General features: G+C 37.6%; 2 protein-coding genes across 6 annotated transcripts in view; both read right to left on the bottom strand.

Annotated features, from left to right (window-relative positions):
• Positions 1–14605, bottom strand: part of LOC136039909 (mannose-6-phosphate isomerase-like) — a 32697-nt gene extending 18092 nt beyond the window's left edge. Inside the window, exon 1 of one of the 5 annotated variants that reach the window (XM_065723896.1) lies at positions 14491–14605. In XM_065723896.1, coding sequence (XP_065579968.1) covers positions 14491–14541 — 51 coding nt within the window. In that variant the 5' untranslated portion in view covers positions 14542–14605. Of the gene's footprint in view, positions 1–1840; positions 1888–2367; positions 2471–2499; positions 2589–8526; positions 8549–14490 lie in introns of those variants that run through there. The other 4 variants (XM_065723897.1, XM_065723899.1, XM_065723900.1 and 1 more) reach the window with 4 other exon arrangements.
• Positions 14606–14895: 290 nt separating this feature from the next.
• Positions 14896–16920, bottom strand: LOC136040025 (uncharacterized). The gene has a single exon (XM_065724090.1). It carries the CDS (start codon positions 16918–16920, stop codon positions 14896–14898), a length of 2025 nt encoding a protein of 674 aa, XP_065580162.1.
• Between the last annotated feature and the right edge of the window lie 455 nt (positions 16921–17375).

Below are 17375 nucleotides of genomic sequence, written 5' to 3'. Positions count from 1 at the left end.
AAAAAGTAATCCTTGGTCACTGAAAGGTGTTTTCTTCACCCAGTAATCTCCTAAAGATGGTTTTACGTTTGTTTCACTTACATCACCAGCCAGAATTTGTCAGTTCAACAGTCTATCAAGCTATTCTTAGTTACTTAGATAAGTTAAAGAACTCTGAAGTAGTGAATCCTTAGGTTCTAAAGATCATTTGAATCTGAAAGGATCTGGCAAAGCAGTTTTCCATCAGTAGGGGGAGCTCTGTCCCCCCATCTGTCCTGTGTAAGCTTTTAATGATGTTTAAAGTAAAGAAAAAGGTATTGTAGGATGTTCAAACGTAGTTTGGATTCACTTAATCTATTAAGTATTGCTTAATTAGCCAAATAGCATTGGGGCAAGAACATTTTCCCAGATCATTCAAGCCTTATATTTTAAAGTCCTTTGGAGTTCTTTGCAAAAGATTCAAAAACATTTTCTTCCCAGGCTACTTTGTATAGAAGATGCAGTTATATATACACGGGGAGGGGCTCTTTTGATTGGAAATCTAAAGTACCCTTGTTAAGGGTCAAAAGCAATTGGAGGGCAATCAGCATCCACCCTTCCCTTTCTGCTATGTGGCCTGCAGAGTCATACAAACCTGAATCCAAATTTTGAAGTGATTATTTTGCTCTGAAACGTTTGAAGGTGTAATAAATGTTCTTATGGCGTCAACATAAACTGGCTGGAAGTTAAGCAACAAATAGTCCCTGTCAAATTTAGAATATATCCACAGTGGATACATCAAATAATGAGGTAAACTCAGAGTGTATATTCAATCAGACTATCACAGTGTATCTGCAATACCTTGGGAAAGAATGGGAGGTTGAATTACAGCTTTACTGGAGTTTTGGGAAGGGCAAGGGGATTCGAATATCATATTAAAACATACAATAAAGTAACAAAATTAAGTAACGATTTCATTAATTTGTGACATCCTTTGTTTTTAATATTTATTTAAACAAACAAACTTTTGAAGAAGAATATAACGTAAAATGTTTTTTCTTGTGAAAAGACAAATTAATGGTGATTTCACTCCTTTCAAAGGCTATTTTTAGTGGGACCATAGGTGATATGGCTTGAATCTCCTTCCCTGGACTGTTGGAGCTGGATCTGTCAGCACACCTTACAGCAGTGAAGGGGTGTGACTCTATCAAGCTTAACGCTGACCAAGATTTCGTCTGGTACTTTCTAGATGTTCCAAAGCACTGGCAGATCAGCAGGCAAAAATCCTATCATCACAATTTTTTTTTTAATTAAAATTTCAACAACTAAATCCCTCAGATGTTCAATTGATCCCTTGATGATGATTACTGCACATCCCTGGACATAATTTTTGACAGTAAAAGATACACTTCAAATTGATTTCTTTGGAGTTAAGACTACCATCCAAGAAACACAACCAGACATATTGAATAATATAATACAAACTTTGGAGAAATATTAGATAAACCTGGCTACTTTGTCTGAAACCTGAGTTCAAAACACTAGAATGTGAGAAATTTTATGTGCAATAACCAGAGAAAGGTTGGTGCCCTTGCAAAGAACTTGAAAGTAAAGAAGTGCCTTATTGATAGGGAGCCTGTGAGTTAGTGGATCTTACAACCAAGCTTTGCTACTACTGAGGCTAAAATGACTAGTTGAGTCTAGTCATTCTAAAAAGATGCTTTTGATCAGCTATTGATGGATGTAGTGAACAAAACATACTGGCAGAACATTCTCAAAATTTGTGGTGACTTTAATGCCAAGGCTGGATCTGATGCACCTTCAGTACTTGGTGAGCTAAAGGATAATAGTGTTGTACTAATAGAGCGGTAAGAAGACTTACCATAGGGCTGACAGTTACTCAGATCACCTGCTTAATGTATCCAAATGTGAGCTGAAACTGAAAGTTAAGAGTAAGTCTCAAAATATGGTGAAGAACTTTGCTGTGGACAAGTTAACTGATAATGTGTTGGGGTATGGGTACACATTTGCCCTTGAAAATTTTGTTGGTACTCTGTCTAAAGTGGAGCATGCCACGGTAAACTTTAGAAATCTGTTCCAAATACTGTCAGAGAGGCAGCAGCAAGACTGATCAGTAAAAGCTATCAAAGACAGAGGATGAACATGGTTTCTAATAAGGAAAAGAAGTGTTGTCAAGGTTCTTACTGATACACCAACTTCTAGTCAGAATTATGATAGAGAGTATTATAAAAATCTAAAACAGCAGCATAAAAAGTGTGCACAAGAAAGTTGAGAAGGCTACCAGGGACAATAAGCCACAGTACACTGAAAACCTTACTGAAAAAGCGTGTAAAAATAGACAAAGAGGTTAGGCCTTATATATGTCTTTTAAACAGTAGGTTAGCCTACCCTAAACAGTAAAAGACTTGATTTTAGGCAGTATAAGAAGCAGGTGAGGGTAAAGAGCCCAAAACTAGTTAACTGGTTGACCTATCTGTTAAGTTACTGAGCTCAATTAGCCTAATTAGTCATGGCATTTACCCCTATCAATCCTAAGTTGCGTTTGATTCAACTCGAAAAAGTCAACTTAAAAGTTGACTTTTTTCTCTGCTGCCGTTTTATTTAGTAAAAAGTTGACCTAGAAAGTCAACACAGAATTGCGAATCGAACGCTTCAATGGCAAAAAATTTAGACATATGAAATCGTTTAGTCTAAAGAAAAGACAAGGAAATTGTTAATAGTGGAAATAAAGCTTTTCAGTGACCTGTAAGTAATCTTATGCATATTCCTTAGGATTTAAAGTTTTTTTTTGTGTTCTAGGCCCATCTTGCATAGGCTAAGCTTAATAAAGAATGAGAAGAAAATTTTTATTACCTTAAATTACCTTAAATCGCACTGGCCGGCGAATAAGGTTGGGTGAACATCCTGTAGATTCGCCGGTTGAGTGATGGAGGTGGAAGTGCGTTGTCTAGTTCCGTTGAGTAGATCCACTGGCCTCCCAGTGTAGTTTCCACTCCATCGCTGCCCAGTCTCGGTCAATTGCTTTTTTGAAGTTGTCAACAGTTTTGGACTGAACTGTTTCTTCACTAAGGGAATTCCACAGTGGAACAGCACGAGTTGAGAAGAAGTTGGAACGTTCTCTCCGTGAGCTTCTTTGTTGCTGGAGCTTCTTGGTGTGGCCCCGGGTGTGGCTAGAGAGCGACTTATTAAAAAGCCCTGGTGTGACACCATTCTCCAGCAGCTTGTGGGTCAGGATTGCATCTCCGCGTTTCCTCCTGTACGTCAGGGTTGGGAGCTTGAGTTTCTTGAGGCGTTCAGGGTACGAGAGGTTCTTACATTTGGTTGGTAGTTTTGTAGCCCTCCGCTGAACGCTCTCAAGGATCATCTTGTCCACGACATAGTGGGGAACGGCAAGAGAGACTCCGTACTCAAGTTGCGGTCTGACCAGTCCTGTATATAGCTTCCTGATTGTCCTGGGAGATCAACTGGTGATATTACGTCTGATGAGACCAAGGGACCTGTTGCCTTTTGCAGCTAGGTATTTGCTGTGACTATGGAATTTCATTTTGTCATCAACAATGACCCCAAGGTCTCTTTCTTCGGTGACAGTTTCCAAAGTTATGAGCTTCCCAGTACGATCTGTCATTGTATATGTCATTCCTGGGTTCTTAGGGCCAAGATGTAGGACTTTGCACTTTTCAGCATTAAACTCGAGGGACCAGGAAGAGGACCAGTTGTTGAGGGTGTGCAGATCTGCCTGCAGAGCTGCGCACTGTTGGTTGTTTGCGACTGGGCCAAACAATTTCGAGTCGTCTGCAAACAGTTTAAGGTCATTTTGCACTGACTGGGCTGAGTCATTGATGAACATGTTGAAGAGGGTAGGTCCCAGTTTAGTTCCTTGCGGAACTCCGCTGAGCACTGGAGTTGGGTTTGACATGATTTGATTCCCCTCCTCATCATACATCATCACCCTCTGTATTCTATCCTTGAGAAACTGGATAATCCATTCTCTTACATCTTGGTGGAGTTGATAGAACTCTAGTTTCCTTTCCAGGTACGAGTGTACTACCTTCTCGAAAGCTTTGGCTTGGTCCAGCAAGAGTACGTCAACTGGAAGGCCTTCCTCAATCATCTTGGTGATTATGTCATATGATTGAATTAGGTTTGTCTCCACAGAGCGACCCTTCCTGAAACCATGTTGTCCATCGTATAACAGGCTGTTAGTTTCCAGATGTGCAACGATTGCATCATTTAAGACGCCTTCCATGACTTTTGATGGGACAGAAGTCAGGCTGATGGGTCTGTAATTCTGTGGTTTATCTTTCTGTCCTTTTTTGAAAACTGGCATGACATTTGCTGTTTTCCAGTCAGAGGGAATAGTTTTGGAAGCTATTGACATCTGGAATATTCTTGTCAGGGGTTCCGCTATTTCAGCTGCGGTCTCCTTCAGCAACCTAGGATGGATGCCATCGGGTCCCTTTGCCTTGGATGGGTCCAAAGTTTTTAGGCGCTTGTAAGTATCACAAGCTGTGAACTGGATCGGTGGCATAGGGTGTTTGATGTGGGTGGTTGGCATATCCGGTGGGGGGTATCCAGGGTCTTTAGAGAAATTTGACGAGAAGCATTGATTGAGGGTATCTGCCATTACCAATGGGTCGGTTATTTTGGTTCCATCGCTGGAGGTAAAATGATGGATCGACCTGCGGCTTGGGTTGTTTGAAGTGACATATCTCCAAAACTTTTTTGGATTGGTTTTTGCCTCTAGTGCTATCGACTCCTCATATCTTATGGTTGCTTTTCTGGTCGCATTTCTCAGTTTGTTCCTGGCCTTTTTGTACTGCTCTAGATGGGCTGCACTCTCACAATTTTTATACTTTTTCCAAGCTTTCTTTTTCTTATTAATGACTTTTTTTAGCTGTGGTGACATATACGGAAGGGTTCTGGGACGTTCTGAGAAGTAAGTTTTCGTATGCTTCAACTCAAGACTCAGTAGTATGTCCTTGAAAAGCTCCCAGGATGCTTCAGTGTCTTGTTGCAAGGAGTTTTCCCATTCAATCTCTTGTAGGTCCTGGCGTATTTTCTTGTAATCAACAAACGTTCGTTTGATTTTGTTGGTTGGTATCTGATTCAAGATTATTGCACTCAGGATACAAAGATGGTCGCTTGCTCCAAGGGGGGGTAAGTTTGCTGTTGACATAATTTTTTCGGGGTTGTTTGACAGAACGAGATCAAGGAGAGATGGAGTTTGATGATCTCTATGTCTGGTAGGGAACTCAACTGTCTGGACCAGCAGGTTATCAGCAAAGGCTTCAAGAGTTGGATTGGTATAGTTGTTTTGAAGAGTAAAGCCTAAACCATCGACCCACCTGGTGTCCGGCATGTTAAAGTCTCCTGTGATGATGACATTTTTGGGGTTACATATTGTCATTTCATTTATAATATTTGCCACATACTGAAATGATTCTTCGGAGCTGGGGGGGGGGAAGGGCTACGGTAAATCACACCAATTCTAAACTTTTCAGACCCTACTGTCAATTCAACCAGGATAGACTCTACCCAAAAATAATTGGCACTTGTGAAAAGGTCAAAGTTATTTACCTTCAAGGCTGACTTGATGTATATGGCAACTCCTCTCCTCACATTGGGTCTGTCCAGATTCGAAATGACTGTGTATCCTGGTATCTGAATATGGCTATCCTCCAGTCTATTTTGAGAGTTTTTTGGGCAAATTTCACTTAAGCACACAACGTCTATATCTTCGTGAGCCAGCAACACTTTTAGCTCATTCAGCTTGTTTGGCAAGGAGTCAATGTTTGTTGACAACACTTTCATCACTTGTTTCTGTCTGCTTCTTCTTCTTCCTGAGCCCGCTGGAACTAGCACGTCATCGTTGGATGACGGACTTTCGTCTGCTTCGCTAGATGCTGCGTCAGTTGAATAAGAATCTGGCGAGTTGTATTCCGATTCAACAGAAAGAACGCAGCTAGTGTCAGATTTGGCAGTTTCAAAACTGCATTCCGATGAATGTTCTTGAGCTGATATGGAACTACTATATAATACACTGTTAAATGACACTAAACTACTATTTACATGTCTTTCGTCTGGCTGTGCATCTAGTGCTCCATCGCTCCCAATGCTGGGGGTGGAGCTCGCTGACCGTTTTTTGAGACGACTTTGCCGTTCCGTACTCCGAGGTCAGTCTCACCGTTTGCAATCCGTCTTTTAAGTTCCTCTGTAGCGCTCTTACGTTTAGCTCTGTCCTCTCGGGACTCATCGCTGTGGAACTGTATGTCTGCTTTCAGCTCGACGGATTTTTTCAAGATCTTTACCTTGGTGGCAATGTCTGTAACACTAAAAAGAATCAGGGGAGGGCGGTGTGGGACTTGCTGGGTGGGTGGTTTGTTTGCACCGAGTCTTTTCAGGTTCAGAATTTTGACGCCGGGAAGACTATAATCTGAGGCTAGGTGCTGGATCACAAAGTTTGTATCATCGTCTGTAGGTGAGACACCGTAAGCGATGAGGTTCAGTTTCCTGCGTTGTCTGTCCCTATCCTGCCTCATCACTTTTAGGACTTGGTCCTCTAGGTCAGTACCAACTTTTCCCTCCGCGACTAGTTTAGAGATTCTGCTATCGACATCAGCAACAGAACACTTAGATGCCATGTCTCTTTCAATGTTGGAGATCCGATCACTGAGTGGGTTTACTGCCTCGCTTATTTCTTTTGTGATACTGTCCTTAAATAAGTCGAACGAATCATCAAACTTTTTTGTGATTCGATCTTCAAACTCGAAAAGGAGGGTTTTTACTTGGTTACCAATGTTACTTTGATTGGACGACTGCGGTGCCCTGAGTTTGCACACTGGGCATACCCACTGGCAACCAATTCGCCTTGTCATCTTTGTGAAAAGATTGTACTCAGCTAGGGGCATCTCCAAACACTTTATACATAGCCAATTTTCACAAGAATCACATTCAAGGGCAGATGAGTTAGGGTCTAATGCTACCGCGCACGCTGAGCATTTGTCTTGGCCTTTAATCGGACTGTCTTTCTTCCGCTTAGATGACTGCGATGCCATCTGTGGTTCTTTCTCGAAAAGTCTGTAATTAGTTCGTACTCGTACGCAGATGAGAGTGTCAAGTTTGTGGGCACGGATTCAGAACTTGGGGGACCTGTGGGAAGCGCGGATACTCAAATCACCTATCCCCAGCAGTTTAAGGATGGATATCCCGCCGGTACCAATACGGCTCTTCGTGTTTGTTATCGCTCTCTTCTGCACAGGTTTCCCCAAATGCAGAAAATAAACGATTCAACTTACGTAATCTGTGGCTTTATCAAAAAAAAATAAATACTTCGCAAATGTATTGTGGCAACACTGTATAGGTAGATAAGGAAGAACGGGAAGATGCGCAATTCCCTGGAGAATTGAAAACAAAATGAATTGCCCAAAAGTCTAAATATATCAGTCACAGCACTGAGGTAAGTCCCTTAAATCAACACCTAGGGTAACACAAGACCAAGGAAAATGCAAAAAACAAAGAAAAACAGTTTTATCTCACAGTTTAATACATATATATCCAGGGTTCAAATTTATTCAGCCACATGGATGAAATAAATTTGAAACGTAGAAACGTACCAAATCTAACAGGCCTAGTTTCTAAACCAACCTATAATTTTTAGTTGAAAAAACTAAAAATTATAGGTTGGTTTGTAACTTTATATTATAGGTTAGTTAAAAACTAAAAATTATTGGCTTCTTTTCCCAGTAAAATTGGTGCAAACAGTATTACTGGCTTTCATATAAAGTGATTATACCACTCCATGCCCTTTTTATCCTCTTTACAAATATAATAATTGCTTCTACCACAAATTCAGATTTAAGCACTTTTTGACCTCTTAAAAATGACCTATATATGGGGTCATTACAAATCTGTAATAGTTTAGAAACAAATTTGGGCTATATATTTGTACATCAGGGGGTGGGGGTAAAGCATAGCATATATTAAATACATAAACTAACCATTGGTGTATTTTTTTTATGTGTTTGTACTGTTGCACTGGTGATTTCTCTTCTCATTAAAATTCAATGTGCACAAACACATAAAAAAAATACAGCAAAGGTTAGTTTACTTATTTAATATATGCTATGCTTTACCCCCACCCCCCTGATGTGCAAACATATAGCCCAAATTTGTTTCTAAACTATTACAGATTTTTTATACCCCATATTTAGGTCATTTTTAAGAGACCAAAAAATGTTTAAATCTGAATTTGCAGTACAAGTGATTATTATATATGTAAACAGCATTAAAACAGGCATCAAGCGGAATATTCACTGTATATGAAAGCCAGTAATACTGTTTGCACCAATTTTACCCTTTTCCCTAGTTATATAGTCTGTATTCATTGAGATTGCTGTTTAAACTGAATTTTTAACATAAAGTAGGGGCAAAATTTTACTTTGGCTACTTTTGACTATCTTTGAAAGAGGTTAGGTTAGGAAAATGAAACTTTCAGGGATGTGTCTACAGGCTGAAGTATGTCCCAGGAAAGTATTTTGAAGTATCTACCTCCATTTCTTTTCCCTCTAGATGGTCCTGAAATTTTGGGTTATCAGTTTCTTTTTCTCTGGCTTTAGTTCTGAAAAGACAATTCCTGTTGATTTGCCTTACTGTTGTTGTAATAACACTGGGTTTTCTAAATTTAGAAATAATCTTTTATGCCACCTCTCTAAAGGTTAAATATTTGGCAGATATTATTTATTCTCCATGATTTTTTTTTTATTGGATTTCATATGATCTCAGTTGCTTTCTGTTAAACATGCATTTATTCTAAAAAATCAAGCTTCTTTTGAGAAAAAATTTGAATTATTTTTCTTTTTACATGTTGTATAAGATGTAAAGGAATGCCTGACCCTTCATTTCATAGATTTAACTAAAACTCTTTGAGGCATCTTGTATCAAAATACATCTGACACATTTTGATGGTTTTTATGGCACTTGCTATTAACCAAGTGACATATAGCAATTACAAATTCTGTTGGTCCTGGTTTTGCTACTTTAGGCACTTTCAGGTAAGCTAGGACAATAAAATTTGGCAGGCATATCAGGGACTAGGACTAGGACTAATTCAGAAAAAATAAAAAAAAGGAGGTATTTTTAAATTATAAATGGGTGATGGGATCTTAGTGAAATTTGATGTTTGGAAGAATGTTGTGTCTCAGAGCTCTTATTTTGAATCCCAACCAGATCTGGTGACATTGGGGGAGTTGGAGGGGGGAACCTAAAATCTTGGAAAATTGCTTAGAGTGGAGGGAATGAAACTTGGTGGGAAAAATAAGCAGAATTCCTAGATATGTGATTGAAACAAACGGAACGGATCTGCTCTGTCTGGGGGAGTTGGGGGGAGTGAGAGTTAATTCTGAAAAATTAGAAAAAATGAGGTATTTTTAACTTATGAAGGAGTAATCAGATCTTAATGAAATTTTATATATCGAAGGACCTTGTAACTTAGATCTCTTAATTTAAATCCCAACCGGATCCAGAGTCATTAGGGGTGGGGGAGGAGTTGAGGAAACCCCAAATCTTGGTAAACACTTAAAGCAGAGAGATCAGGATGAAACTTGGTGGTAAGAATGAAAACAAGTCCAAGATACATGACTGACATAACCAGAACAAATCCGCTCTGGATCTGCTGACATATGGGGGAGTTGGGGGACCCAAAATCTTGGAAAACGCTTAGAGTGGAGGGATTTGGATGAACCTTGGTGGGAAAAATAAGCAGAAATCCTAGATATGTGATTGAAACAACCGGAACGGATCTGCTCTGTTTGGAGGATATTGGGGGAGGGATAGTTAATTCTGAAAAATTAGAAAAAATGAGGTATTTTTAACTTATGAAGGAGTGATCGGATCTTAATGACATTTTATATTTAGAAGGACCTTGTAACTCAGATCTCTTAATTTAAATCCCAACCGGATCCAGAGTCATTAGGGGGGGGAGGAGTTGATGGAACCGAAAATCTTGGGAAAAAATTGTCTTCAAAAGTGCCAAGTTTAAAAAGTTCTGTTAATATTCTTCTTGCTGATCAGTATAATTCTTTTTAAAATTCCTTCTATTTAAAACATTTTAGAGAGATTCTAAGCCAACCATGGGTATATTGCTGTCACAAATGATTTTGCTCAAATGAACTGGTGGAAAACAAATAGAACAAACAATTTTTCTTTTTTTATTATTTCAAGACTAGAATATCACAAAACTAAGCATTCATATTGCTAATTTTTTGTTAAGTAAATACAATCCCTGATGGAGTTTTGTTGATACCTGTCTTAAAATTTATTTGTCTAAATACAATACATATTGTTTATGGGAAAGCAGTGAAAAATGGCAGCAAATATGACTTGAGTTTTTTTTTTTATATTTTCTTTTTTCAAATAATTTTTGTTCTCTGGTGACATTTGCGTTCCTTCCTAAGTGGCTGGCACTCTAGGTTGAGAATCCTTTATCCAAAGGGCACAGGTTTAATTCCTCGCATTAGCAGTTTATTTGGTTTGAGACAAAGGTCAGTGATGTAACTCTGTAAGTTCAGCCAGAATTGGCCCAAACTTAACAGGTTACCTAGAGAAATCTAGGGTCAGTAAGCAGGAAGGGCATGCAAAAGTATAGGATGACTGGCTTGTAGCTTCCTATTGCACTTCCTGGCTAAAGGATCACCTGGTCCTTTCTGGGCTTCTGACTTAGCCATAGAAGCTTTCTTTTAAACCCATTAAACATAAGTACAAAGGAAGAAATGCCAGTAAGGTGGTCCTTCCTTTTCAATGAATTGTTGATGTACAGACAAGAGTGTAGGTCATAAGAGGTGGCTGGTGAATGTTTTGCAAGGTTTAAAAATTTAGGGCAATTGCTCAGGTTGGCACCTGAGCACAAAAGTAAAATTTTGTGAATGGTTTTTCTTTGTGAATGTTATATTTATGTCATGTCCAAAATTTTAAAGTTAATCTTCATTGTTTTGTTTTAATTTCCATGGCCCTAGGCCTTTAGTGTATTAAAACCTACTTATGCCCATCCATTTTCTTTTAAACAGAGAGGAGTTCTATGTTTCCTAGCTTCAATAAATTTATATGCAATTTTGAGACCAGGGTTACGAAGTAGGTCAAAACTTGCAAGTGGAACTATGATATGACTAATTAATTTGTAAGAAATGTATATCAATTTAAAGATTTAAAAAACTATGTAGAAAACAAACAAGACAAATAAATAAAAGTATCCCTTTACAACCATTTAATTAAGTGTAACAAATGTAGATCATCCCTATGATTGAAATGAACAAAGCTTCAATTATGAATCTGTTTTCTTTAAACAGACTGAAAGGGCAAACCTCCAAGCTATGACAAATTCAATCTCACTTTTGATCTCTTTCCTTTTCAATAGGAACTTTCTTTGGATTTTTTTTCAACCAAGAAAAAACAGTAAGGGACATGATCAGGTATAACTGACCTTCCACTAAGCCTACATACCCAGGGGAAAATTGTGCAGCTATACTAATAATTGGTAAATTTTTTGTTGTTCATATGTTTGATTTATTATGTTTTTACAAACATAATAAGTGCTTCAACTACAAGTTTTTGTGCTCTTGAAAATGACCTAAGTATACTCAAATAGTTTTTGGGTATAAATAGCTTAAAACATTGGTCTCAAACTTACTGTTTCATTATTAATCCATTTTTTACATGTTGTATAATCTATGAGCACTGATTTTCCACAATTAAGTTGGATTAATAAATTTTACAATATTATGCTGTATTTCTTTTTCTTTGATGCCGAATTTTCAATTAAGGTATGTGTTTCTGGTCATTTTTTACAAAATAATGTATGTTTTTCACTGCCAAAATTTGTTAGGTTAAGTAAGGTCAAAAAGTGCTTAAACTTGAACTAGCAAAATAAGCAATTATTATATTTGTAAAGAACATACAAAAAGGCATCAAGTGGTATATTCACTTTATTTATAAATCAAAATATGAACAACAAGAAATTCACCCCTAACATGCCTAATTTGCAAATATATAGCCCAAATTATATATTTCCAATGTTTTCTGCCACCTTTTACCTGTTTTTCCAGTTCTTGTTTTGCCACAGTTGCCTCAATTAACAGGTACTAGGGTTGAGGGATACATTGGCAGAATCAATAGAAAATATGTAATTTCAGCTATAGATTTCCATATTAGGAGGGTTGGGGCTAAAGTAGAGCAGGGCTGCATGTAGAATGTGTATGTAGAAAGCTATAATTATTATGTAAATTACAAAGAATCATCTTTTTTTAACAGGTTTTCTTCTATAGGTCTACAGGTCCTTCTCTTGGCTTATACCACATCAAGCATTATATAACCAGAGAAGAATAAGTAGCAAAAAGATATATATACATAAGCACATGTTATTTAACAATGACTTCTCTAGTGCTTAACTATGACCCCTTAGTAATATTAACAAGAAATGACGGTAAAACTGGTGCAAACAGTATTACTGGCTTTCATATAAAGTGAATATACCAGTTGATGCCTGTTTTTATAATAATCGCTTCTATTACAAATTCAGATTTAAGCACTTTTTCACCTCTTGACCTCTTAAAAATGACCTATTAATGGGGTCATTACAAATCTGTAATTGTTTAGAAACAAATTTGGAGTATATATTTGCACAACGGGGGGGGGGGGGGTAAAGCATAGCATCTATATTGTATATGTAAACTAACCATTGCTGTTTTTTTTTAATGTGTTTATGCACATCAAATTTTAATAAGAGAAATCACCAGTGCAACAGCACACACATAAAAAAATTCCAGCAATGGTTAGTTTACATATTCAATATATGCTATACTTTACCTCCAACCCCTGATGTGCAAATATGTAGCCCAAATTTGTTTCTAAACTATTACAGATTTGTAATGACCCCATATATAGGTCATTTTTAAGAAGTCAAAAAGTGCTTAAATCTGAATTTGTGGTAGAAGCGATTATTATATTTGTAAACAGCATTAAAAAAGGCATCAAGTGGTATATTCACTTTATATGAAAGCCAGTAATACTGTTTGTACCAGTTTTACCCAATGGTAAAACTGGTGCAAACATGTATAGGTAACAGAAAAAGTGAAATTTAGTGTAAATAACAATCAGGAACTGGATACTGGCTCAAGGGGGCCAAAAACAGGGCTAAATAATTGGAGTTCAAAGAGCGTGGTGATTTTTTAGTGAAAAAAATCACTTCCCTGGCTAGTTTAGGACTTGTAATTAATGAACCTACTGAAACTCACTGTTTCATTACTAATCTATTTTTTAAATGTTATATAATTCACAAGCACTGATTTTCGACAATTAAGTTAGATTTATAAATTTTACAATATTATACTGTTTTCTACTTCTTTGATGCCAAATTTTCAATTAAAGTATGTGTTTTTGTTCATTTTTGACAAAATAATGTATGTTTTTCACTGCCAAAATTTGTTAAGTTAGCTAAGGTCAAAAAATGCTTAAATTTAAAGTAGTAATATAAGCAATTATTATATCTGTAAAGAACATACAAAAAGGCATCAAGTAGTATATTCACTTTATTTTTAAGTCAAAATATGAAAAAAACAAAAAATTTACTCCCGACCTGCCTAATTTGCAAATATATAGCCCAAATTATATATTTTAAATGTATTTTGCCACCTTTTAGCCTACTTATTTTTCCAGTTCTTGTTTTGCCACAGTTGCTTCAATTATCAGGTACTAGGGTTGAGGTATAGATTGGCAGAATCAATAGACAATATGCAATTTCAGCCTTAGATTTCCATATTAGGAGGGTTGGTGCTAAAGTAAAGCAGAGCTGCATACTTCTCTAGTGCTTAAGTATGACCCCTTAGTAATATTGACAAGAAATGAGTAACAGAAAAAATGCAATTTGGACTAAATGGCAATCAGGAACTGGATACAGGCTAAAGGGGGCCAAAAACAGGGCTGTATAATTGGAGTTCAAAGAACTCAAATTATACATTAATTTTAAAAAAATCACTGTATATGTGATTTTTTAGTGAACTAAATCCTTCCCTTGCTAATTTAGGACTTTAAATTGATTAGCCTACTGAAATTTACCTATCCTATGCAATTGAAATATTTTACCTTTTCAGAGCATTAAGACAATCCATCACAATAAAAAAAAAATATCCAAGGCATCTTGAATGGAATGACTAAAAGAAGACAAATGAAAATCACAATTTACAATCTAACAATTAAACTTCTGGCCACACAAATTGTATTAGGATACTCAGCTCTGAAATAATTGCTCAAGTAGCTTAGTAGTAACTTTAACTAATATTGCAATAACTTTATAAGATTTTTCTTAACCATTTTATTATCTACCTATTCCCCCCTCCCAGTAAAAGAAAAAACCCAACCACCCACACAAATAAAAAGCCAGCTTTAACTAGGGTAATAACATAGTTTTTGAGTCTATTTTAGTGCAACCTACCCAACAACAAAAAATCTGGGTCAACAACTCACCACACTGGTACACAAAAGCACTGCCTTTATCCTGGATCCATCTGAAGACATACTCCATGATTACCTAAAATTAAAACTTTTGCCTTCTTTCCGAGTTAACTTGATACGAACGTACAAAATGTAAAAGTTGTTAAAAGTCAACTTTTCATTAACTTTCAGTCAACTTTTACAAATCGAACGCTCAAAGTTAACTCGGAATCGCAAATAAAACGTCGAAATGCTGGTTTCAGTCAACTTGAAATGTGATTCGAACGCAACTCAAGCCGTCGTCGTCGTCGTCGAATTAAGGTCCTTTCTGCTTCTTTTCGAGCCTCAGGACCTTGTTCTCTTGGTTGATTCCTTCTCTTCTATTGAAATAAATTGAGCTTTACAGTCCGCCACTTCACTTAATTATATAACTTCCTACTAAATCACTGACTTAATTTTCGATACGTATGAACATGTCAGCTTACACATCTCTACACTGTCTTCAATATTTTCGCATTCTCCCAACATAGTTTCCACTGTAAGATGGATATTCCTAGTCCGACAATATCTTTTCACTTCTAGTCTTTGTTGTTCATGCGCAGGACACCTCAGGAGTAAATGTTCCCTTGTCTCTGGTACACTGCATATGCTGCAATTCCCATCTTCACCAAACATTCTTGCTTTGAATACTCCATATCCAGCATGACCTGGACGTAGTCTGAAGATTATTCTTATTTGCGTTCTACTGAGCTTCGAGTAGATTTTCGTAGGCTGAAGTTTTGTTTTCTTAAGAGCAAACATATTTCCAGTAACGTCTTGGATATGTTGTGCTCTAGCTACTCGCATCTGTTGCATGGCCGATCGAATGTTGTTGATGACTGTTGGTGCGAATTCTTCCACAGATGTTCCATTAGCAAGTGCATCTTTGGCTCCCTGGTCTGCCGCTTCATTTCCTTCTATCCCTCTATGCCCTGGAATCCAGTGCAGAACCACAATGCTTCCTTCATCAATCAATTTACTTATCGTTTCATATGTAATGAGGACTTCCCTTGTTACATTTTTTGCGTGAATATTCTTCAATGCTGATACCACACTCTTCGAATCAGTGCATATCAAGAATGCGTTGCAGCCATATCTGGGTTGAATGAGGTGCTCTGCTGCTTTATTGACTGCCAGGAGTTCTGCTTGAAAGATGGAGGTCCTGGGATGCAGCTTATATTTTTCAGCTATCCGAGATTTAGGGATGACAAAGGCGGCACCAGCTTCGTTTTCCGTTTTCGAACCGTTCGTATATATTTCTAGATACCCATGATATTTTTCAGCTTTCATTGCTAAAAATGCTGGTACAATGGCCTTCCTTTCTTCAAAATTGGTCTCGCAAACCAACTTGTCCACCTCCCATGGTGGTGGACGTCGAGGGTTGCACACACTCAGCATTTCTGAAAAGTTTAGTCGCACTCCTTGATTTTTCATCAGTTCTTCAGCCTTTTCAAGGACATAGTAGTTTTTCCTTTTCTTTGTTTGGTTGTTGGCGTATACTAGTCCGGGCTTTACAATCAGGGACTTAACTGAATGGTTTTTGTCTGCCAACCATACTTTTGACGTATATCTGAGGATATGCATATTTCTTCCTGTCTGGAGATCTTCTAAGCCACTTTCTGATGACATGAAGCCTATGGGTGTAGATTTTCTTGCCCCGTATGCAATCCGAAGTGCTGAATTTTGTACTGTGTCCAACTTTGACAATGTTGATTGACAATCTGACGCGCTGATTATTGACGCATATTCGAGTTTTGCCCGTATGTACTTAATATAGAACTCTAGGAGAAATTCCGGTTTAGGTCCCCAGTTTGCTCCTGAGATCGTTCGTAGCAAGTTCATTCTTCGGATACAACTAATCTTTGTCTGAAATACGTGTTGTTTTCCAGTCATCTTGTTGTTTACTGTGTATCCTAAGAAACGCGCATTTGTTACGTATTGCATTTCCTTTCCACACATTGTCAACTTCTCCGGTGTTTCGATTCTTCTGTTGCTTATCATCATAGCCTGGGTTTTGTCTGGTGAGAATTGCAGATCAGCTGACGTTGCCCAATGTTCTAACTTTGTCATCATTGCCTGTGCTTTCTTTACTACTTCCTTCATATTATCTCCAATTATCCAGGATGCATTATCATCAGCAAAAATGGATGGTCTGCACTCATCATCATCTAATGGCATGTCATATACTCCAATATTGTAATAATCTGGCCCAAGTGCAGACCCCTGCGGAACTCCTCTCTTTGGTTCTACTTCAACTGTGGAAACTGATTGGCCAACTTTTACAACAACAGTACGTTCTGTCAGGTAACTCATTCCAAACTGTACAATGTTTCCAACCAATCCCATTGCCATCATTACTTCTAGCATTTTTCGATGAACCAAGTTGTCAAAAGCTCCTCGCACATCCAAAAATACCACTATCATTATTTTGCCATTCTGTAATACATAAAATGCATCTCTTTGGAGTAAGACCAAATTTTCCAAAGTGCTTCTGTTACGCCGAAATCCACACTGATAATCTTTGAGCCCTTTCTTTTCTTCTATCAACCATGATAGTCTATTTTTTACTAGCCTTTCATAGACTTTCCCCAATACTGGTAAAAGGGTTATGAATCTGAAATTCTCAATCTTCTCTGAGTCTTTTCCTGGTTTTGGTATCATAATCGCTGTCCCTTTTTTTCCAAATCTTGGGGAAATATTCGGATTTCCATGCTTTATTTATGATCTTCAGCAGTTCCTTCATCCATATTTCAGGCAATCTTTTGACAAATTCTGGGTAAATAAGGTCATCTCCTGGTGTGGTGTTTGGCAGGTTTTTCACGACCTCATTTACTTCTCTTTCTGTGAATGGTCTGTTATAATCTTCCATTCTTTTCTTT

The sequence above is a fragment of the Artemia franciscana genome, chromosome 20 (genome assembly GCF_032884065.1).
Source record: "Artemia franciscana chromosome 20, ASM3288406v1, whole genome shotgun sequence".
Lineage (NCBI taxonomy): Eukaryota > Metazoa > Arthropoda > Branchiopoda > Anostraca > Artemiidae > Artemia > Artemia franciscana.
This window is presented reverse-complemented; position numbering and strand designations above follow the sequence as displayed.